Raw genomic sequence first — 24418 nt, 5'->3', positions numbered from 1 at the left:
GTACTTCCACACCGAACTAGAGGCTATGTCATCAACACCATTCACCTATTTCACTTCCTGAAGTCATGATGTAAAGCAGTGGTCTTCAACCTTTTTTGGCTTACCGCCCCCTTTTCGAATTTTTTCTTTACAAAAATTCGCCAGCGCCCCCCTCTAAGAAAAACAGTTATAAAGAAGCGTGAGAAGGCAAATTTGAACAAAATATCATTTATCTATTAATTTTTATGCTGTCACTTATCCCGCTTGGGAGACGACCGCATGCCAAAGGCGATTGTTGTGAACTCCTTGGTCTATGACTGACGAGCTTTGAGGAGGACTGAGTTACAGAGGTGCCCCCCTCCCCCGTGAGAGCTATAAAGATTTATTCAGGCGCCATTTTGCTCTCACTGGCATAGAGGAAAGTACCTGGCAGCATTCTCTGGCAGCAGATGGCCTCAGAGAGAAACAGTTCGAGAGCTCTTACAAAATCTGCGGGACAAACATTTGATACTCAAAGAAAAGTTAGCATACAACGGCGTTGTCTGCATAAAATACGGGAAAATATGTAGGTCGCAGTTGGGTTTGCTTAGTTATGTGAAACACTGGACTCAGCTGTAATCTCGGAATTAAAGGCAAAAACAGGCTATATTATCATTATGCAAAAATTATGTCAAATAATTAGCAGTGATTACACACACAAATTAATTGTAAAGACTTTCTTTCAAATCCTAAGAAAGTCTCCGTTAAAATTTTGGAATATTAGGGCCTACTGTTTTTAGGTTTAATTGTAAATTTAGTTTTACTTTTTGATATAAATATTATTATTGCTGAATTCACTACAAAATGAAATTAAGCTAATGGTAACCTTGTGCCTCCTGCAGTCTGACAATATTTAAAATTTCAAGCTTTAAATTAGCCAAAGCAAGGCGAAGGTCTCCTCTAGTGGGTACATCCAGTCTCTTTCTTTGCTTATTCATTAACTTTGTTACGCACCAAATCTAGGTTACCCATCTATGTTGAAAAGCTAAAACATAATTCCAATTTCGACCACAGTTTTGGAATTTTACTGAAACATTTAAATGCAGCCACATCTCTGTTGTGCCTCCTGGGGCGTAGCTAGGAATGTCCATCGTTTGGGGTCCAGGGGGCTTGACATCTTTGGGGGCCGCTGCATTTTGCGTAATATTTAATTAAATTAATTAAAAAAGCACTAATTTGGGCCCCCCTTAAATTCAATTTCCCCCCTCCCCCCCACCCTAGCTACGCCACTGTGTGCCTCCTATGTTTACATTCTTTTTACTGAAGACATAGTTTTGTAAATCTATTTTTTCATGCAACTCAATTTGAACAATTTAAAAATTGTCATTTATTATCATCTGAACATGCCATCAAAGTAGAACTTACTTTTTTTCTAGTGGCAATTCACTAAATCTCAAGGTAATATTACATGACATCCCAGTGAGTTTTCGTAAAAACATTTTATCAATGTTTTGTGTTTTTAAAAAGTTAAATTTTTCTATTAAATGTTACCTTTAATGTTTTTTGCAATTAATATTTTAATATCAATATATTAACATATCTAGATATAATCTAAAAGGGGTATTACCTATTTTATTTATCAAATCTTAAACGTTTATACGCGCAAGATCCAAGGACAATAAATGCTACATAATCACAGTAAAAGAAGTAAGAATTTAAAAATAGAAAATGGGATTCCCGAACTCCATTTCTAACGTTGTTTCTGTTCTTAAATTAGAAGCAAGTTAACTAGAACTTTTCCAGCTTTAATGTTGAAGAATTGTTTAATTTGTTTTGTTTCAGAGCACCTTTAGTTTCTTATTTATGCCCAGCGCCCCCTTTTGTGCCCAGCGCCCCCCTACCGCCCCTTTGGCTCTCAGCGACCCCCAAAATCTCGAAAACGCCCCCTAGGGGGCGATATCGCCCCCGTTGAAGACCACTGATGTAAAGGCTTATTTTTTGTTTTCTATCTAGTTCCTCCGTATATCTCCAACTTGTCGCCCCTGAAAACGTGCCAGCGCGTGAATTATAAGCAGGATTTTCGACTTTTCCACTTTTGGGGCCCACACAAAAAAAAAAAAAAAAATTTCAAGAAATCATTATTTTTGTCCATATTGAACGCCAACTGTGAATCTACTTTTTTACAATACTTCTATTCTTCTCGTACCTTCCCGGACCCTTCTGTGCAAAGGATGGAACCTGAACACAAATTTCTAAAACGGCTCTAACGATTTTCCTAGAAATTTGACAGTTTTTGTATATCTTAAGGAACGATTTAGGCTACTAGCTCGTTTTCAAAACTCTGATTTGACCTTTTCAAAGTAAAAAAAAAAAAGATTTGGCTAGAGAACTAGAAAATATTTATTTTGAACGAACTGTAGACCTATGTCTTCGGTTATTTCCTCATTCATTCAAGAGTTTAATAAATTAATGTTCAGGGACATTTTGCGCATCGTCGTCTAAATCTAGATCTAAAGGCCTATCATTGGAATATTATTTTATACTATAATGTCTAGTAGATCTATACATTAGATTAACCAGGATTATTTTTCTTGGGGGAGGGGGTAGAAAATGCTCTATAACATTCAATAGTTATTAAGAGAAAGTAATCGCTCTATAAGTTGTATAAGACTAAGACTAAGTCTGCTTTATTGATCCTTATTGAAATTTGTTGTGATTACAAGGACTCTTTTCTCATATAAAGACAACACAACAGAAACATACACATAAATAGAACAGACACAACATAGCGACTACACACAGGCATCTTGGTCCTATTCATGTTTCCTGATCAACGAGTGCTGACGACTGTGCCCTAAATGCCTGCTCTGAAAATGATCTGCAGAGCATTGTCAATGACTTCTCAAGAGCATGCTGAAACTTTGGCCTTACCATCAACACAAATAAGACTAAAGTCTTATATTTACCTGCTCCTGGAAAAGCCTACTTGGATCCAAGCATCAAGATAAATGGATATAATATAAATGCAGTGGACAGATTCACATTTATGGCAGCACACTGTCCAGAAACGGAAAGATTGATAATGAAATCGACCTGCGTATCGCCAAAGCAAGTTCATTCTATGGCAGACTGTCTAAAAATGTCTGGAACAGACGTGGTATCACCACAAATACAAAGCTAGGGATGTACCGAGCCTTCATCCTCCCTACATTGCTCTATGCTTCAGAAACGTGGACAGTGTACAGAAAACATGCAAAGAAACTGAATCACTTCCACATGACATGTCTAAGAAAAATACTGAATGTCAAATGGCAAGACAAAATACCAGATACTGAAGTCCTTCAAAGAGCGGGTCCGCAAAGCATCCACACAACCCTGATGCAGTTCCAGCTGCGATGGACAGGACATGTCTGCAGAATGGAAGACCACCGCATCCCTAAACGACTCTTGTATGGCCAACTAAGCAACGGAAAGCGCTCGCAAGGTGGTCAAAGAAAGCGCTTCAGGGACACCCTCAAAGCTTCTCTGAAGGCGTTCAGCATAGACCCAGCCACCTGGGAGACAGGGGCACATGAGAGAGCATCATGGCGTCGCACTGTAAAAACTGGCGCACAGGTTGCTGAGGAAAAGAGAACAACGCTGGCAGAAGAAAAATGCCAGAGAAGAAAAGCAAGGCCCACGACACTAGCTCCAGCTGGAATAACCTGCCCAGTGTGCAGCCGAACATTCCGGGCTCACATAGGTCTCACCAGCTACATGAGGAGGCATAGAACCCCAGTGTAAAGCCCTCAGCCCCTGGATGACAAAGTGGTCATCATTGAACCACGATGGACGAACTATAATTGTCTTTTTTAAAAGTAGTTTTAAAATGTTTTTCTTGTTATTATCCTTCTATTTATTTTGCAAACTCATTGCAAAAGCTGGAACCTGAACAGTGATCTCGAAAAATGGCTCTAACAATTTTCCTAAAGAATTGGCAGTTTTTGTAAAGAATTAGTAGCTAATTGGCCACATTGGGAAAACTCTGGTTTGACGGTTATGATTTTTTAAATACCGTATAGGTTAATAACATAGACATATATATATAGACTGGACGATAAAGAACAAATTATTATCGGAAATATTTGGGAAAAGAGAAGTTTGTAGATCCACATCACAAACCTATATATATTTGCCTATGTCTATGATTATAAAACAAAGACAAAATATTGGGAATATGGCAGTTTTGTACTTTTCAAAACTAAAGATCAAAGGTATATATTGGCTGAAATGTTAGTCCTAGAATTTATTGCTCAATCGCCGCCATTTTTTCTTCACATAGATATAGTACATAAAACATATTGACTCCCCCCAAATAAAAATAAATTCCTACTGCCAGTCTATATTTATTTATGTCTATGGTTAATAATCTACTAAGTAAATTTGGTTTGGAGCTCAAGACATTCTATATCCCGAGCACCTACAACACTGGGTCTTCCCGCATGTATTCATGATTATAAAGTTCATTTTGCGCAACAGTTTTTAAATCTCGGTCTATATTCCTATCGTTAGAAAAAGATAACTTTTTAAATTAAATTGCACTTGTGGCAAAAAAATAATGTGACAGTTGAGGTTTTTAATATGGAGTATTTCTTTTTTTTCCTTCATTGTTGTTTGTAAGCGATTGAAGATATTAGTAGAATAGTTTTATAAATAATTATTTACACAAACAGTAGCTTATTCACAAAATTGGTCTACCCACTCCATGACTCTGCTACAGAAGACCATTTAACACCAGATGCGGCCGTTGTGGGTGGCGAGAGGGCTAACCGCCGCTCCATGCACTGCGCCTTGGGCGGGGGGGGGGGGGGGTGGCGATATAGAGCCCATCGTACAAGTAAGTAGGCATATTCGTGGCCCTGCTATGACACTCGCGGAGGGCTCCGCGCACTGCTAAGGCCGCCTGTCGTTACAATACAACTTTTGGAGCAACTGACTTCGGGGAAAAAATATATAGATCTAGATCTTTTTTGATCATTTTGAAAAATTACATATTTAAAAAAATTTTTTTTTGAGGTACCGGTAATATATTTTACTTGTTTATTCCGACGTATGCATTGTTTTTTCATCGAAGAGCTAAAATTGAATATTCATGTTGTTGACCTCTAACCTTTGAATCGTCCAATCAGGAAATGACTTCTAGAGGGATAACACTATTGATAGTATTCATCGCGTTCCCTGAGCGTTAGGGGATTGTTTGTAATTATTGTGAATAAACTTTTACCGCCATGACAGCGATATGCGATATGTGAAAAGAAAAATGCATACTCTCTGGCTTATGGATAATTTATTGCTGCTTCCGACTTGATGCATTTTATCTTTAATGTTAAAATATTTTGCCTGAATTATTATAAATTCACTAGGATTAATCAATTTGGAGATAAGCGTGGATTCGTATTCTTCTCATATAATGTGATGTACAAGGACGTGGCCCGATCACGTGGTCATTGTGTTATGTTGTGTAGAAAGTGTGGTTTGTAAAATAGGCTATGTCTGTTAATCGAATGACTTCACAATTATACTTGCGACTTAACAGAATTCTAACTTTGAACAGAAGCACTCTAGATCTAGACCTAATTAATGCACTTTTGATTTAATGAGATCTAGAATTAGATCTACTGATGTTTATGAAAATAAATCGGATCTAGATCTAGAGTCTATATCTAATAATAATATCGTCCCACATCGTTTTCCTTGTTGGCCAATGTCACGTGCTTATTAAAACTGATCATAACGGCGGCGTGCTCTTAATCTATGCTATGGTGTAGCATTTATGTCGTCATGATTATTATAGTGAATCTCTGCCCCCCTCCACTTTAAAAAAAAAAAAAAAAGGTCTAAATTTAAAGATAAGTTATGTGATGGTAACTTAGATTCTGTCTAGATCTAGATTAGATCTAGGTAACATTTACTGATAGACTTGTGACGTTTTTTTAAATGCGTTTATGTCGGGCACATCTACGCTGAGGATATGTTTAGCCGCAATGGCACCCGCTCTAACTGAAGCGGCATCGGCGCGTCTCAAACTTCAGGATTCCTCGGCTAAGAACGAATCAATTTCAGTTGGAAAAGCTGACAAAAAGTCTAACGAAGAAAATTTGTCGAAAGGAGATAGATCTAAAGATCTACACAGTTTACACACTGTTAGTATTAGAAACAGGTCAAACGCCGTGTCGCACCTGTTACTTTCTAATGAGGAACGAAATCCCATTTGCTTTGACCAGAAGAGGTTAACTACTTTAAGTAACACTTGTCCACAAACTATTCCTGCAAACATTAAGACTCTCAATTTTAAAGTTACACATATTGACAAACTTTATGATTCTGAAAAACTTCTGGTCAAAAACGTCAACGGAGCAAAACCTGATCAATATTTTGACAATAACAAGATAATGAGTCATATTGTTGCTAGTAAACCAAATGAACAGAATAAAAGCAGCGGAATAAGCATTGAGGATGGAAATGAAATCTTTGATTCATCTTGTGTTGCTAAAACCAAAATTATATCACCAGTAATGGTGAATGGTGAAAGTGGATTTATCAGAAAAGCACAGAATGAAGACAGTTTAAAGGATATAGATGAAAAAAAGGATGGTTTATGTAACAATAATATTCAGTTAAAGTCTGAACAAAAGATATCCAGTGCTAGTTTTAATTCTACAAGTAAATTACTAGAGTCTACAAAAATGGGGATAAACGTGAAACATGATCAAACTGTGACTGATGTTATCCTTGAAAATACTTGTAAATCTGAAGCTCTCATAGATGAAAAAACAAAAGAGGAAATGAGAAAAGAGTGCATTAAAAAGCAAATTTATCTGGAGCGTAAGGCTGATATATTGTTGCGAAGACTTAAAAGGATGAAAGCTAAGGTGGTTGAAGCTCATGCCAAAGAGCAATTCAGGCATTTTATGAAGTTTCAGCACAAGAATCTTCAGAGTGTTGCTAAAGCAATAAAAAATGAAACCCCTGGTCCAACAGAATTAAAAGAGCATTTCCTTAGTAATGATGATGTTAAAAACATGTCAGCTGCTCAGCTGGTGAAGCTAGTGAAAAATTATCAACCCAATCGCATAACATCAACTGAAGATAGCTTGACATCTAAACTCAAATTATTTTCATCTAATACTGTTTTAATGGACGCATCAGTTTGTAGTTCTGCACTTAAAACTTCTGAGAGACTAATGCAGAGAGTACAGACCACATCAGCTGATTTGGATTCTGATGCCACTGCCAGTAGTTCTGGTGGTGAAAGTGATGATGAGCTTGGTGCATCTGTCACTAGTGCTGATCTCCCACCTCTGTAAGTATTATTTACATAATGATTTGAGTACAATTTTTGGTTGTATCTCTAATCATCAAGACAAATGTCTTGTATTTTTTTTTTTTAAATGATTACACTTAAGCTACAATTTTGCAGAGATTATATTATTTGTGTATCGAAAAATTACATGTGCATTATATTGTTTGTATTATTGACTTGATTGCATTATTTATAGAGTGTGTATGTGTGTGATTATATGTAATATATTATATATTTATTTATATATATATATATATATATATATATATATATATATATATATATATATATATATATATATATATATATATATATATATATATATATATATATACATAGGTATAAGCTTATTTTATGTAATTTTTTGAATGAATGATGTCAAAAAAAAAAGTTGACAGTTGATGTAAGGTAGAGACCAAGAGAAAACAAATATGAATGTTGAGAATTGTTGAGTTTGAGTTGATAAAATAAAAAAAAAACTTTACATCTTAGTTATTTCATTTATATTTGTATATTTCTATACTGAAATTGAAAGCATGTAAATATTTTATTTTTAAAAAGTCTTCAATTTTTATTCAATTTTGTGACAAGGTGTAGTTGGTTTAGCAATTTGAGGTTGCAAGTCTACTAGTTTTGACCTTATAATGAACGAAAATTAGCAGGAAACTTAAAAAAGTAAAGTTCCCCTTTCAGACCTTGTGGTCTATAGGGCAGATGATGTATAGGTCATCTGTTTCTGTGGCCTACAGTTTAATGAGGGTGTCATGTGGCCAGCACAACGACCAACCACAATTATTTTTCCCTAACTAATGTCAGGTAACCATTAGAGCTGGGTGGACTCAGAAGCGCCAGAAATAAAAATCCGTCTTCACCAGGATTCGAACCTCAGTTTGGAAACTTAGGGTAGAAAACAAAACAGCATAGCAAATAAATCATATTTATAATAAAATGGAATACACCTTTTTTATGAATCATTATGTTGATAGTTAACAATCTGAAATTGTAGATTCATTATAATCTATATATCTGAAATTGTAGATTCATTATTATCTATATTCATTATACTGTTATAAAAAAAAGCTGTAAACAATTAAGCAAAGATATTTATTGCTTGAATTCATTTTAAGGTCCTGCTTTTAAAACTTGACTTAATTAGATATGTTTACTATGAAAAGAAAAAAAGGTTAAAAAAAAAAGTAAAATCCCCTCTAATAATCACTAGAGCAGTCTATAACTCTTAGACAAAATATCAGTATACATAATAGGGCGCTTTAAACAGATAACTGCTTTCAATGACTACCAAGTATTGAGTCACACAAAACTCTGTGCTCATATAATACTGTTATGTTCATTGGCTAGACTAGATGAAAACATTTTAAGTAGAAACACATTACCGGGTCTGTATTTTCTTATAGAGAAAGTTAAGCCTAAAAATGATCCTAGTAGTTCTCAGACAAAGACTTCAACCACTTGGCTGTGGAAATCCTGCTGAAAGCAAATGTTTAGATTGTGGTTGCAGGTTTTGTATTAAAACCTCCAAACCCTTCCCCAACGGTATACAATTAATAAGAACTATTACAACCTGTTAAGTATTACTATAACTATTGGTCATTTATTACAAGAAAAAAATTACAATATAGAAGTCTAGGTATGATATTATTTTTGTCGAAAAAAAGTAGAATTGTGTTCATTTTTTTAATATTAAATTAAGTTCCAGCACCTCCACTTTTTTTTTTTAAACTCTGGAAATATGCTAAAGCGCTTCTTTCAAAAGTCGTCACTTGCATTCCCATACTAGCGTAGTAGGCTAGCCTAACACGCTTCTTTCCCCTAGCCGTGTGTTACACATTCTAGATATCTAGTATCGATCTTTGTTATACTAGATCTATATAGCTTCATTCGATGGAACAAAAAAAAAAAAGGTTTATATATATGTGATGTAAAAAAAAATATTAAAAGCTTTTAAGGTATATAATATGTAGATTTAGTCTGGTTCATTCATATCGACTGTAGAGCGAGTAGCGGTGACCTAAATAGCGTCGTACTATCCTGCACAGGACGAGGTCGCGTTCGTTTCGTCATGATTGTCACGAACTATTTTTAGAAATTAGTAATCTTCCACGTTTTCGTAGCGACGCAGCTGCTCTCTTTTTGATGATGGTTGTTCAGTTATGCGCACACACACTAAATGAGATCATTTAATCGTTGTAAATTGTTTGCTTAAAAACTAGATCAAGATATTTTTTTTTTTGCAAAAAAATTTTACATTAGGTCTGTTTGACCTAGACTCGCCTAGAGCTAATTATCTTTTACTTGCAAACACGAGAGCTGGCACTAAAAATTAGAATTATACATCTAGAGCCAACTCTAGATTTGAATTTGTGGTTAGAGTTCATAGCGGTCCTCAAAACTCCTGAAAAAAAGAAAAAGCCTCAAAGTTTGACCAAACTCTTCACATTTCAAACCGAATTAAAAAAAAAAAAAAACAGCAGATAGCGATCGCTTGATTGGCTGGCTTTGATAATTGTGAAAAGATTTTTTTCTTTTATTGTTTTGAAGGAAGACGCGCTAGATATTTAGTCTATGTTTGGAGCATTTTGATAGGGACAAATTCAACCCTTACCATCCTAACAGTACACCCATCCTTTCCTTACCTAGACTGCTAGAGTCCACCTGTGGCAGAAGAGTGACTTAAACTGCAGATCTTTTTGTACTGTTTTTAGTGACCTAGATTATTCTGGATCTAGTAAACCTAGTGTCTAGATCTAGAAAAGATCGTCCTCACATGCCCGTGATAAGCCCATTGACTTTTAGTCGGAAAAGTCAGAAATCAGATTTTAAAAAAATGTCCATGAAATAAAAAAAAAAGGGGGGGGGGATAGGCTTTATATCTATCCACACACACCAAATGGAAACAAAAACAAATATTAGAACTATGGCAAAAATAGTGCAAGGTTGTATGAGGAGTAATATTTCCAGATCTACTTCCTATTGTGTCCTTCCTCACCATTCAGTCCACAATTTGGTTCCTTTCATTGACTCAGCACCAGCTAGCCATTTATTTTACATCACCCCAGGCAATACAACGTTTGCATCTTTAAATGTTATAGATCTACATTTCAAGATAGAGCTAGACTAAAAAGTAGATCTAGAATTAGACCTAGACATACAAAAATGTGCACCTTTTAAATGTTATAGTGATCTACATTTCAAGATAGAGCTAGACCACAAAGTAGATCTAGAATTAGACCTAGAGGTACAAAAATGTGCACCTTTTAAATGTTATAGTGATCTACATTTCAAGATAGAGCTAGACCACAAAGTAGATCTAGAATCAGACCTAGAGGTAGCATACAATTTGGTTTGTTAAGTCTACATTTTGTCTCAAAATACATTCATTTTGGAGGTTTAGACTACCAAATAATACATTTTTTGTACTATTAAAATTTATTTATATAGCACCATCAATAAACGTTTTAATTATATGCATCATATATTTTGATAATTATCAATTTGAAATGAAATCTGTTACATAAACTACTATATAAAATGTGTATATAATAGATCTAGATTAGATGTAAGCTAAGATTTAAATAAGCTTTTTAAATGTAATAATGTACACTTGTTGATATCAGTACTCAAGAATGTTAATGCTTCTGTTTATGAGGACTTAAGCGCAGTACCTCCTACACACCATTACTCTGGGCTTCTGAATACACATCTATTTCCTCCACAGAGAATACACACCATTATTGATCATTTTAGGCATCTCTAAGAATGTCTTTATGAAACTGCAACCATGTGCTGTGGTGTTCTATGAATCTGTGAAAATTTAAAAAATGGATATAATAGTAAAGTTGTTACTTGATTGTAAAAATATTTCATCAGATTTTCTGTGGACATGCCACAGCAGATTTTTTTCTGGGTGGCCAGGTGGGGATGTTGCAAAATACTTTATGACCTCCACATTCAAACATCATTTATTGTTTTAAAAAAAAAGTTTATACTAATGTTAATGTCAATGAACAGTTTCACATTTTTGGTCTATTTTTATTAAAGAAAAAGACTTAACAGTATATTTTCCCAATTTATTTCAGAATAAAGAGGGCTGAGTGGAAATGGGTAATGGATAGAGCAGCTGTAGTTGCCAGATGGACTTGGTTGCAAGCACAAGTTTCAGACTTGGAATATCGTATTAGACAGCAGAGTCAGATTTATAGACAACTAAGAAATAGCAAAGGGGGTGTGGTGTTAGGGGATCCACCATCTTCTGCTGAAATATTAAGACGTTTTCAAGATATTCAAGCTAAAGCAATGGGTGTTCATGGAAATGAAGAAAAGCCTGGGGCGGCATCTATTAGTTCTGAAGTCTCTCCTTGTAATGTTTCAACATTTATGTCTAATGTTGACAAACAAGCCGCAAGACTAACCCAATCCTTGGGAAATTGTTTATCACCAGCGACATCTTTAATTGGCAGCCCAGCTGGATTACCCAAAAACTTAAATGTCAATGGCCTCACAGAATCTCCCTGCAGCACATCTACAGACATTGGTATAGATGATAGTCCTTCAATATCAAAAGAAAGACTTGTTTCTGGAAAGATAAATGAACAACTTGAACATAATTCTTCTTTAGCTGATGCTTCTTGCCATTCAGCAAGATGTCGTCCTCTTCGCAGCTATAGAAAAAGAAAAATATTAAGGACTATTGGTCTCTACAAAACAAACTCTAAAGCAGCTCGATTATCTGACATTCGTTGCCGCTGTTATCCTCCTATGACCCCTTGCCCCATATGTGGCGGAAGGTATAACAATACTTTGACAACTGATCCAGATACAATGTCTCTCCAAGAGAGAGTTGCATTATTGGATCCATCATTTCATCCTGTGCTTTCATTTCCCCAAGATGTATATTGGTCTATTTACTGTGAAGGTCTTTTAAAATCTGGACTGCTGCAAAGCAAACCTCTTCCTCGTAAAACTCGAGTTGGAGAGAGTAAACGCCAAAAAGTTATAAATTTGATTTCTGAGCCATCCAAGAAAAGCAAGCAGAAAGGAAGAAATACTACTGCTTCTGTGATACATTTTACAACAAGTATGTATTTTTATTCTACTGCTTTGATACATTCCTTACTAAAATTAACTTTCAAAATATTTATTTTATTTTTTTTGATGAAATAATGGTTCTAGTAGCACAAGTGTGGTTTGTAATGTAACAAATTAAGAAACAAAAGTTAATTATATATGTTAAATATGTTACCAGCAAAGTGCGAAAAGAAGGCATTATATAGATTGCATAGCCATTTTACAGAATTCTGGGCATTTTTATGCAAAGTACAAAATGATTCTTCATTTTCTGATTTGCCTTGCCATTCTATATTATGACTAGTTCTGCGTCAGGTAAAATAAAAAAATGTCTTCTTTAAAAAGATTTTTTAAACATTAAATATAAGCGAGTGAAAAAAAAACTCAAAATATTGCCTTATCAAAGTAGAAAATGGAGAAATAATTTCTCACTTTGCCTGGACGTTTCGTGTGTGCCTAGGTATTCTATCTATTGCCGGATTTCACACTTTTCGTAACATATATACTTACTTTTCAGTGATTCCTTTTCATGTCACTATGACCTACTGGTTCACAATGCTGGTAAAAAAAAAATTCAAATCTGTTTCCATCATTGGACTAAAAAGGGGTAACCTAACAGTTGGGTTAAAAGGGTGTTGTATTTGTATGAAACATTACTTTTTTGGCATTTTTTCAATCTTTTTTTTTTATTTTACTCTTAAATTTTAACTAAAATGTATCAACTTTATAGTCATTAAATAGAATGTACAATGTAGTCAACTTTGCATTAAATAATAGGTATTGTGCTGTGCTATGGTTGAAACTCCCTAATATAAAGTATGCACAAACACTTCTAAAGTCCATCATTTGTAGTCTCCTTATATCGGCGGCCCCCCCCCCCCCCCCCTGTAATACAGACTACTTCCCCCTACAGCACACTTTTTGGCCTTTCAATAGAAAACTTCTTTGAATCACCTGTTTTATCCTAGCATACAATGATTCCCCCGCGCTATACAAAATTATTTTGCCCTTTAATTATAGAGGTACTGATAAATAATTGAATGAAGCGTTGAACTTCCAGCAAAACAGTTTGAAAAAAGAAACATTACTATTCATAGCTTAATCCACTTTGTACATAGTTGTTAAAAAAATATTTTGATCTTAGAACAAGATCTAGAGACATACCTTTTTTAAAATTTAACTTACCTTCACAAACCGTTTTATACCCCTCTTCCCCCTAAAAAGAAAAACCAAGTATAACACACACACTTTAATTGACCCTTTCCTTATATTGACTGACAATTTTTAGGAATTTTTTATTTCCAGAATAGAGGCCTCCTTGTAGATCTAGATCTAGTCATTCTAAAATTATAAATGCTAAAAATTATTATTAATTAGTCATTTCAGGTTTTCATACAGATGTTTCATGTTCTTTGTTCAAAAATCATTTGATAACCACACTGTTCACATTCCTTCTGATAATTATTTAGATATTTAAATGTCGGAGTTAAAAAAATTATTGGGTAGAAATTTAAAAAAAAAAAATCATTTTTTTTCGATAGTTAAAATGGCTTAGTACTCAGTAAGTAATAATGGTAAATTTTCATATTTTATCATCTACTGCAAGTGGGAAAATAGGTGATTTTCAGTCAGTCAGTCATCTGGACTTAAACTATATATATATATATAAATATATATATATATTAGCTTTTTTTATTCCAAAAAAAAAATCTTACATTAACGTGATATGGTATACATCATACATTTAAGCATTTAATTGATGCTGTAGGTGTTTACAAGCATTGTTATTAAATATCTGCACAAGTTAATAAAAATGTTCCATTACACTAGTAATTTAATGCTTTTTTTCTTAAAATCTTGAATTTTTGTATATTATAAAATGCACCAGAACCTTGCTTTTTTTTAATGGTAACAGCTACAAATATTTATGTACAAATTAGGGTTTTATTCAAGGGATCTAATGGTCTATGAGGCATATGGTGGAGTGTTTTTTTTTTTTCAACTAGTTAACAGTTGAGATGAATTAAATTGCCTCCTTGTTTTGCTTTCTTGAGTTGAGTTACTTCACATTTTTTCCCAGTGATTTGACCAGAATTTGAACTTGAACTATTTAGATTGGCAGTAATTAAGCACTATACAAAAACCACCATTTCAGAATAGTTTAACATTATTAATATACAAATCTTTTATTTCATAGCTATATCTACTTGTTAAACTTTTTAAACATGTATATAAAATGTAAATATATATATTTCAATTCTGCACCAGAAATAAAACAAAAGTATGAAGGTAAAGGCAAAGCTGTTTCTTCAAAAGGAAAATCCTTAAAAACATGTATTAACAGAGCTAAAAGAAAGAAAACCAAAGCAGCAAGAGGTATACAAGTTTTTCTGAGCTAAATTTAGTTTATTGGATATTTTGTTATACAAACATTATTTTATATTAGGAAATTATGGTTTACCATGTTTTGTAGTATTTCAAAATATATAATCATCCAAAAATGTAATGATTTGATTGCCAAGAGCACAAAGTTCATGTTATATATGTCTTTTTTTTTTATAATCTATGTCTCATATTTTCTCTGAGATGGTAAAATGTTAGTCACAGGGTTCGTAGCGCTCCTAAAAACTCCTAAAAAATGAAAAGTCTCCTAAAATCCTAAAATTCTCCTAAAAATTGCCGAAAGTTTCCTAAAATTGTGTCCACTCTCCTAAAATTTTTACCTAATATTTTTTTTAAAAATATAATTTTGCTTATTTCTTGCAAAAAATGCGGGGGAAATAAAACAACAGCGTAACTAGGCATTCTGATCGCATGACTTTACGGGCTGGCTGTGTTAATGAGTTGACCAGTGACGCTTCTACACCGCCTTTAACCCACTTGCGACCTCGTGATTGAAGATGGTCTTGGTTCAAGCAAGCATTTCACCTGGCAGTATTTTTCTGAAGGCAGCGTCGAAATGTTTGTTTCCATTTATTGTTACCACTAAAGACACGCTAGATCTAGTCTCAAGTGACTATTGTCTATAATTAGAGCAATTACCAGACTAATTTTTAGGCCAAACCCCTCCGGGCCCTCCCTCACCTAAAATCTTCTTCTTGTGAGTGTAAGAGTGACTTTGCGTGGAAAGTCGGTAAATCTTCTAGATCTAGCTAGTATCTAGTAATAGTATTTAGATTTAGATCTAAGTTAGATCTAGTGAAGATAATTCGCACCTAACACGATAAATCAGTGAATTTTAGTCAATTTAATTATCTTGATACATCTAATGTCTAGATTACTCTAGAAATACGCTAGATTTACGCTAAATCACTTAGTGAAGATAATTAGCACAAAGAAGTGAAAAGCCCACAAATTTAGTGACTTAGATCTAGACTCTATATCTATGGTATATCCAGTGAATATTATTCGCATACTGCCGCGAAAAGTCCGCAAATTTTAGTGACTTATATCTAGACTCTAGATTTACTCGAAATCACTAGAATCTAGTGAAGATAATTCTCACACAGCCGTGAAAAGTCCGCAAAATTTAGTGACTTAAAGTCCGCCAATTTTAGCGAATTAGCTTTAGAGTCTAGATCTTCTGTAAATTTAGTGAAGATAATATTCACACAGCAGTGGAAAGTCCGCTAATTTTCTCGACTTTGATCTAGACTTTAGATTTATGCTAAATCACTAGAATATATATAGTGAAGATATTTCTCTCACAGCCCTGAAAAGTCCGCGAATTTTAGTGTCAGTGACTTAGATCTAGAGTCTAGATCTACTGTAAATTCAGTGAAGATAATTCTCTCACAGCCTTGAAAAAATCCGCGCATTTTAGTGACTTAGATCAAGAGTCTAGATCCACTGTAGATTTAACGAAAATATTTCGCATGCAGCTGTGAAAAGTCCGTAAAAATTATTTCACTCGTAAAAGCCAGGTAAAGTATATGGTTGAAAAAGATTCTGCTAGGAAAAAAAAAACGTGAATAGGTCTAATCCCCCCCCCCCCCCCCCCCCCCAAAATCCAAAAGCCATTTTTTAGTAAGCAAATGTCAACTAAACATTCATATAGACCTATATTGCCCTATATATTACTGGCTCTGTTTATGAGATGGATTTAAGTTAGCTAATAAAAGAATAAAACATTACCTCAAATGCACACCATGACTCTAGTATCTATAAGATACAAATAGGAACTAATAATGTACATTTCCATCACAGAGAATACACATTATGATAGCATCTCTAAGAATGTTTCTTATTTTAAAAAATGGAAAAGCAACCATTTATAATATTTTTAAATAAATCTTTGAAAAGAAATGGTTATTTGAGGTTTTGAGATGACAGTCAAGTTGTTACTTGATTAAAAGATAACTTTCATTACATTTTCTGTGGACATATTGGCAAGATATTTATTATTTTTAAAATCAAATAACAATAATTGATTTGATAAATGCTTAGTTTTGTGTATGTTTTACTATGTATCACACAAACGGATAGGAAACACACACACACACACATCATACATTTCATCCTTTAAAAATCTCCTAAAATTTTGTCATGGAAAAGGCTACTAACCCTGTAGTCATGACCTAAATTGTGTTTTTTTTTTAAATATCTTAAGCTTTATTAAAAATGTTTTTTCTCAAGTAGTTGTCCAGGCTGGTTTTGTTTTTAAATAACAAAAATGCATTGAATATTAGATTAGTTTAGGTATTTATCAAATTTAGATATTTAATATGGAGTTAAATTTTTGGGGTCGTTTTGCTTCAGAAGCTATGAAAAGAAGTCAGCAAGATGATGATGAAGATTTGGAAGCTGAATACCTAGAACAAGAAACATCCATGTCTGGTCATAAAGAACATGGTCTGGCCTCCAGCTTATCACAGTCTTCATTGAAAGATGGAGTTCATCAGCGTAAAAGAAAGGTGGACAACTCTTACGATATAAATAACATTGTCATACCTTTAAGTATGGCCACATCCACATTGAACAACCTCAGTATAAAGAGATTGTAACACCAAAGTAAGTGGCTTATGCTGGTTTATTCCTATTTTACTCTGTGTGTGTTATAGAAATTGTTTAAAAATCAGATCTATTTTGTTTAACCCAATAGCTCCTATTTCCAGTTGAAAAAAACCCTTCCAAAGTTCTAAGCAAGGAGGGATAACGCCGTATTTTTTAAAATCCTAAAAAAAATATGTATTTTGAAAAAAAATATCGAATTGAAGATCTAATACATATAAACAAACAAACAACTTTAAAAAGTAGCACTATATGTCTAGTTTTTAAAAATATATACATTTAATACCACTAGAATATAAAAAACTTCAAAAATACTAATTTTCCCACATGGGGGCTTTTACACTGGGGCTATGGGCCTGTTCGTTTGAAAAATTATTTAAAACATAAAAACCTTCCCGATTTTATTAAAAATAGAATCGGTAATCTCCAAAATGATTTGTAATCACGCTTGCAACGAGACTAGAAGAAATCTTCTATTTAAAAGTTTAAATCAAGTCTATTGAATAGGGGATTTCAGAAACGTTCTACAACGGTTTAGGACAAAAACGGGAAAACGTTTCCAACTGCAGAAGGAGCTAATGGGTTAAAGCAAATGCATGTGCTTCATAATTATCTTCATGTTTATTCAAAATTGTATGTTATATACAGAGATGCCTACAAGTATGCATCTTGCGTATTTTGTACACGAATGGACACAAAAATATGCTAGCATGATTTATGATCTTTAAATATGCATTCCCCCTGCAAAAGCTTACAAAATAATTAAATAAAAAAACTAAAAGCTGTTGCTTATCATAGAGATTTATATAGATCAATGCATGGAAATTGACTGTTCTAATGAGATTTACCTCACGAAGATTTAAAATAATTATTAGACCTAGATCTTGCTGATGCAAATAAAGTGGAGTTCCTTTCAATTTGTCAGTTTATTTCTAGACACTAGTCTTCAAACTGTTGGAATTAATTGATTGTTTAGTTCTGAAGCCTTTAACTTTTATAGACCTAGTATTGTGTTTAGTAGCTTTACAATCTAGATATCTATGCAACTTCTGCCATCTTATAAAGAGATTTATTAATCTCCTTTCTTATCATTTATGGAATCTAAAATTACAAAATTGGCGATCTAAATGATTGGGTTTAGATCTAGTTTGTCACAATCAGGACAGTAGCCTATAATTCCTATGCACATTAAAACCAATCAACTGTTAATGAAGCTGCCAATGACTCTAGATCTAGACTCGATTTTTTTGTAAACCACCAAATTCAGGAGATGAAAATTAGAAGGACAGAGGTTTTAATGGAAGAAATAGTGATGTGCCTAAAATGTACAGAAAGTACGCAGATCTCAAGTTACCATAAGATTATCTTAATTCAAAGAATGAAAAAATCAGGGACATTGAAGTGAGTTGGTTTACAAAAGAAAGGCTTTTGCTTATGCTGAAAAAAACCCCCCATTAAATTCTAGATTCCTTGCTCCCTCCTTCAACACATTTCTTTTCAAGCATTAAAACCCAGAATGAAAAGCATTATTTTACAACATCTAGGGAGTTTATATATTCATCAGACTCAATAATTCTATCTTAGAAAGAAGTTCAATGACTAATAAGTTTATCAGTCTGAAAACAATTTTTTTTTAATTAGTGACTGTAGAGGATACCAAAGCTTTCATTGCTGACTCAGCAAAGAACGGTCTGAAAGAAATGTGATAAAATATTTCCAGTGTTTGCATACCTTGTAAAGAAATCACCCATCAACAAAACAAGATGTCACTGATCCAGCCAAGCAAACCATTGCATCTAGTTTTAAATCTTAATGCACTTCTAAAATAAAAAGTCCCATTTTTTTAAATGAATTTTCTGTTGATGATATTATGAAATCAGGAATGAAACACTAGAGGCATAATGATCATAAAATCATTGCCAAGTGACAAGAACGGCAACATTCTTACATATTCTAGAAAATTCTATGACAAAGACTAAATGTGTAAAATACTTTGAAAAATGTACAGAATTACTTATACAACTTAATGATGTTAATTTTTTGGATTTATGCATTTCTGTATGTTACATGCTTGAATGATTTTAGTTTTTCATGAGTGTATTTCTTTATACTTATGAAAATACACATTTGCCCTTTAAAATATACACTTTCAGATCTGGAAAGGCACATTTCAGATTTGCTATGTAGGCATCTCTATGTATAATAATACTGTAGGTAAATTGGTGAATATCAAATCCAGACATAGTAAGCAATACCTGTTTTCCATCTTGCTATTTTGGAACAACAGCAACTGCTGTTTTAAACTGTAATGGGTCATATGAAAATGAAATTATTCATGGTCAGATGAAAATGAAATAGGTCAGTCAAAAGTAATTTTTCACATAAATCTATTGTTAGTATTCTCTGGCTGGCAGAAAAATGTATTGCTGGAGTGTGAGAGAGTTAATTCTTTCTGGCTACTAAGTCCTTCATCTAAATTAGCGCATGTACAGATACCAGTCCCTTCTTTCTCAATAAAATAATCATTAGTAGCTACAGGAAGGATAGTTATTTGGATAATATGTTGGGGAAAAAGATAAATTACAATTTTTAATGTTATTTGCAGATGGAGAGAGATCTCTAAGTCTTGCTCGGCAGAAATTAACATTAAAATTGATCAGTGCCCAAAATTGGAAGTTATTCAGGAAAAGTCAAAAGTTATAGAAAATGTGCTGGATGATGAGGTAGGTTTCCATCTATGGAACTGCAGCTTTTTTACTAAATGTCTGTGTTTGATACTTTTAGTATCTCTTTTCATACTATTATTTTGACTCATTTTATTTTAGACAAAGCAATGGTAACTTAATATTTAAAAATGCCATCTTTGTTATTCCGTAGAATATTCAACAGCTGATACATTTTTAAAAAACATTTATAGAGGAAAAATATGTATTGCATTTTTGGATATATTATTTGTAGTTCTGAATGATTTTTTGTCTACAATTTATAGAAGTCTTCATTTAATATTTGTACCTTTTTTTTCTTCAGCCTATTGAAGATATATCAGATGAGAGATATGCTGCAAGGCATTTAATTTTGGAGCAGGAAGAAAAAAAGCGTTTTCGTAGCTTTGTTCAGTATCCACCAATTAGAAGAAATAGGGGGAGGTCTGATGCACTATCATCATCATCCGGAAGAACAATTAATAGTGAGAGATTCAGCACAGAAGAAAGTAATATTACTTTTGTGGAAGATGGATATCTATCATCTCAACCCTCCACCCCTGTGATCAATAAAAGGTTATTAGTTTTTGAATACATTTACTAAGGATCATTCAAATAAAGTCCATATTTTTAGTTTTCTGCTTAATTTATAGGGAAGTTGGTTTAAATCCATTTTTTTGCTTAATCATAATTACTATAGTTCAAAATTTTTCAACTCTTATTTTATTTTCACAGCCTTTCTACATTTTTCCCAAAAGTCAATGATGAATCTTATGAAAGTCAACCTTCTACATCCAGACGTCGTACTATCTCCTTGTCTAAAAGAGAGCGTTCTAGTTCATTGATTTTCGATGATCTTCCTAACTTTCCAGATGAAGGCTCTGGTGTCAAGCCATGGCCTAGGAGAACATTTCCAATCTCTGAAAGTGAATACCAGCTGATGATAAAGGAATTGACACCCAATTGTGAACCAGTTCATCATCGGAGTGTTACCAGAAGAATATTGGAGCCTTCTGTTTATGTTGGTAACTCAGAAAATCATGAAGATGTTAGCAATGCACCCTCTCCTCATCCAAGTAATGAATCTTTGTCATCCATGGGGGATGACCCAAATGATACAGAATGGTTAGAAATTACTAAACGGGGAAGATCTAGAACAGCCATTAATGATGATATACATGAAAATGAATGGATTACCTCAGATACTAGACGAGGAAAATATAGACAGATCTTCAATGATGATGCTAATGATCCAGATTGGACAAGTTTGGATACCAGACGAAGATGTAGACAGTCTCTGAATGATGATAAAAATGATCCTGATTGGACAGGCTCTGATACTCCCAGGAAAAACAAGATTAAAAGATGAATTAATCTGCCAAGTTCTTCATCTTGAGGATGTAAAATCTTAATTGGATATCCCAATCCATTAAAGTCCTGAAGCGTTTCAGGGTAATAGCTTCAGTTTAGAAGCCATCTCTGAAGGAAAAATCACAGAAATCTGATATTATTCCTCACTTTGTGGCTATTGTAAGACCTCTTCCAAAGCAATTGGCTTAGTATTTCCTACCTGCCAGATCTAGATCTAGGTCTTATACACTGTAAACACTGGCACGTAGAGCCACTCTAATATCTTGTTATGGCCACATATCATGAGGCTTGTTAAATTGTTTGACCAGTTTTTATTTAAAGTAAAAAAAAACCAACTATGCCGGTATTCGTATAGCTTATTTTCAACACACAATGATCTGATAATTGTTAAAAAAAGTCATTTAATTTTTTTTATTTAGAATATTCACTTATTGAATAATACCAAAATGAGACTTAGATAACTTACTTAATTTACTATCATTTAGGAAAAAAGTACAATGTAAAACATGAATTCAGTAAACAGTTGTTTTGTTTTTTTTTGTTTTGTTAACCTATCAGTAATATTTTTAAATATTAAATTTAATGTTCACTTCAAATAAGCTTGATCATGCTTTGGACACACATGTAATTAATCTAACATTTATGAAGGTTAAAACTAATCCTCTTAAAATTAAATTGATAGGTTGATTTAGTACTTGTTTTTGCTGAAATGTTGTGTATTTAGTACACAGTTGTTTTTTTTTTAAGCCTTTTGTTTCAGAAGCATTTTTAAGTATGGAAAAAAAAGCAACATGCATTCCCTCAATTCACTGCAGTGTAAATCATGATTGGAATGATCTTACTGTTACTGCCTTGATGTATAAAGGTTTCTTATTGTCTGCATTTGGTGGCTAGACTATATATGTACTGTGAATTGTATGATTGTCACTTGAATATTTTTATTGATTGTCTCCTGGTGACCTTCAAACATTTAATAGAGCTACTAAGACTACAGTTCTTGGATTTTTTTTTTGTAAATCTCTGTCATAATAAATAGCTTTAAATTGTTACCTAGATTCTTTTAAATAAACCATTTTTTTTTTGTGGCTTTTTTTTTCTGAGCTACCAGAACATTTTCCGAAACAAAAAAGAAAGTCATATAAATCAATTAACTTAAAACCATTCCTAGCTTAAGTAGCCATTCTAATTCTATTCCTAAAGGTGTTGGAAATTTTGCTTTACTTGAAGCTATAACAAATATATTTTTCTGAATATTCCTGTCTTACAGAATTTATTAGTGGCCAATTCATAAATGTGTTTATTTGAATTTAGGATGTATAAAGTAAGAGTTACATGGGTTCCCTGTCAATGCTTTATGGCTTCCTTAGAGTGGAAATATCAAAGATGTTCATCATAGCTGCTTAAATCTCTTGGCTAATGTAATTTTTGCTGTTTAAATCCTACATCCATTGTTCTAGGCCACAAAGTGAGTGGTGTAGCTTGTTCTTTATTATTGGTTTTAATGAATATACCAACAAAAATAAAAATAGAAAGTACCATGACACAAGAAATTCCAACATGACTTACTTAGCTGCAGGATAGAATGCTAAAATGGCAGTTAATTATTCAATTATATAGACATTTAAATAGAAAAAAAAACTATTTCAAATCATATTAAATAGCTACATTATGAAATACCAATACTTAGTACATTTCCAAGTGTACCAAAATATTTTTTAAACATTACTTTTTACAAAAATGATTTGAAAGTTGTAAACAGGTTAATACCTTACATAAAGACAAATTTTGTCTATGATTAATTATAATTTATTGTCGATCTTATTTTTAAATTTCATTGTTTCAATTAAAAGCCTTGTAAAGATTTCAAGTACCGCATCATTATGTTGCATTTACAGTTGGAAAAATTACCTTTCAAAAAATCCTGAAATCTATTGATCATGATTTTTTTGTTAGTTTCTTACTTAGAATTTATTTCAAAGAATCTCTGCCTTAGAAACTACATATTTCTCGTATAAAATCCACTGCTTACCATTTTTAAAATTTTTTTTTTTCTCATTTATGGAAAGAAATTAAAGTTTGAACATCTTTAGATAATTGGTAAATTGTGCATAAAATTTGTTCAAAATGCTTCATTGCGTTGTCACTATTTACCCTTTTTCACACATTTATTATTTGTTAAATTATATATATAGTCCATTTCAATACAAAAATATGTAGTCTTTGATATAATGGGAAAATTAAATTGCTAAAAGATTGCTACATGTCCTAGTTCATTATTCAATTCCTTGCTGCCAACCTTTGAAAGGTTTGAAATTAATTTTTGTTAGAGTTTCAAGTACAAAAAAGAAATTCATTATCTGTGATTGATTGTTTGTTTTTTTATTTTGTTAGAGATTATTCAAGCATGTATATATACTTTGTACATATTTCATAGCCTGCATAGGACATTTCATTGGAATTGTTTTTTTGTTGTTTTTTTTATATTACCTGTGTACTAGTGAGAAAGGACATGGATTTTCATTTTTTTTTTTTTGTTCATGTTACCAAAAGAATTGAATCATTTAATAGTGTAAAAGTTTTATTTATTTTTAGTTAAAAAAAAAGAATTTGGGGGAAATAAGACAATATGAACTAATTCTTGTCTGTGCTACCTCTCACTGGGATTTTGTTTTTAGTCTACCCTCTTTGTTATTGCTTTATGCCATCATCTGTTCATTTTGTTTGTCTTTTATACATTTGAAATAAAAAAAAAAACACACACACACATAAATAAAGTAACATAAAAAACAAGTTGTGTTGTAACTTTTTAAAAAAAGAAAAAAAGCTTAAGACTTGAGTAGGATGTGTCTATTCTTGAGTGGCTGACTATTGTTTCACTTTTGCTTGTAAAGTATAACAGCTTACAATTCATAAATTAAATGGATGGATTTATAAATTTACAATGACTTAA

General features: G+C 32.9%; 1 protein-coding gene across 1 annotated transcript; it reads left to right on the top strand.

The window, feature by feature from the left end:
• The first annotated feature begins 5163 nt into the window (after positions 1 to 5163).
• Positions 5164 to 24265, top strand: LOC106051151 (KAT8 regulatory NSL complex subunit 1-like). The gene is given in 8 exon segments (XM_013206285.2): positions 5164 to 7300; positions 11398 to 12395; positions 14654 to 14761; positions 17144 to 17356; positions 17359 to 17395; positions 20001 to 20118; positions 20423 to 20673; positions 20833 to 24265. Coding segments are annotated over 8 exon segments (3717 nt in total). The 5' UTR covers positions 5164 to 5942; the 3' UTR covers positions 21467 to 24265.
• Positions 24266 to 24418: the final 153 nt, after the last annotated feature.

This window comes from Biomphalaria glabrata, chromosome 11, assembly GCF_947242115.1.
Source record: "Biomphalaria glabrata chromosome 11, xgBioGlab47.1, whole genome shotgun sequence".
In the NCBI taxonomy this organism is placed as follows: Eukaryota; Metazoa; Mollusca; class Gastropoda; family Planorbidae; genus Biomphalaria; species Biomphalaria glabrata.
The sequence above is the reverse complement of the archived record's forward strand: the minus strand, read 5'-3'. Positions and strand labels throughout refer to the sequence as shown.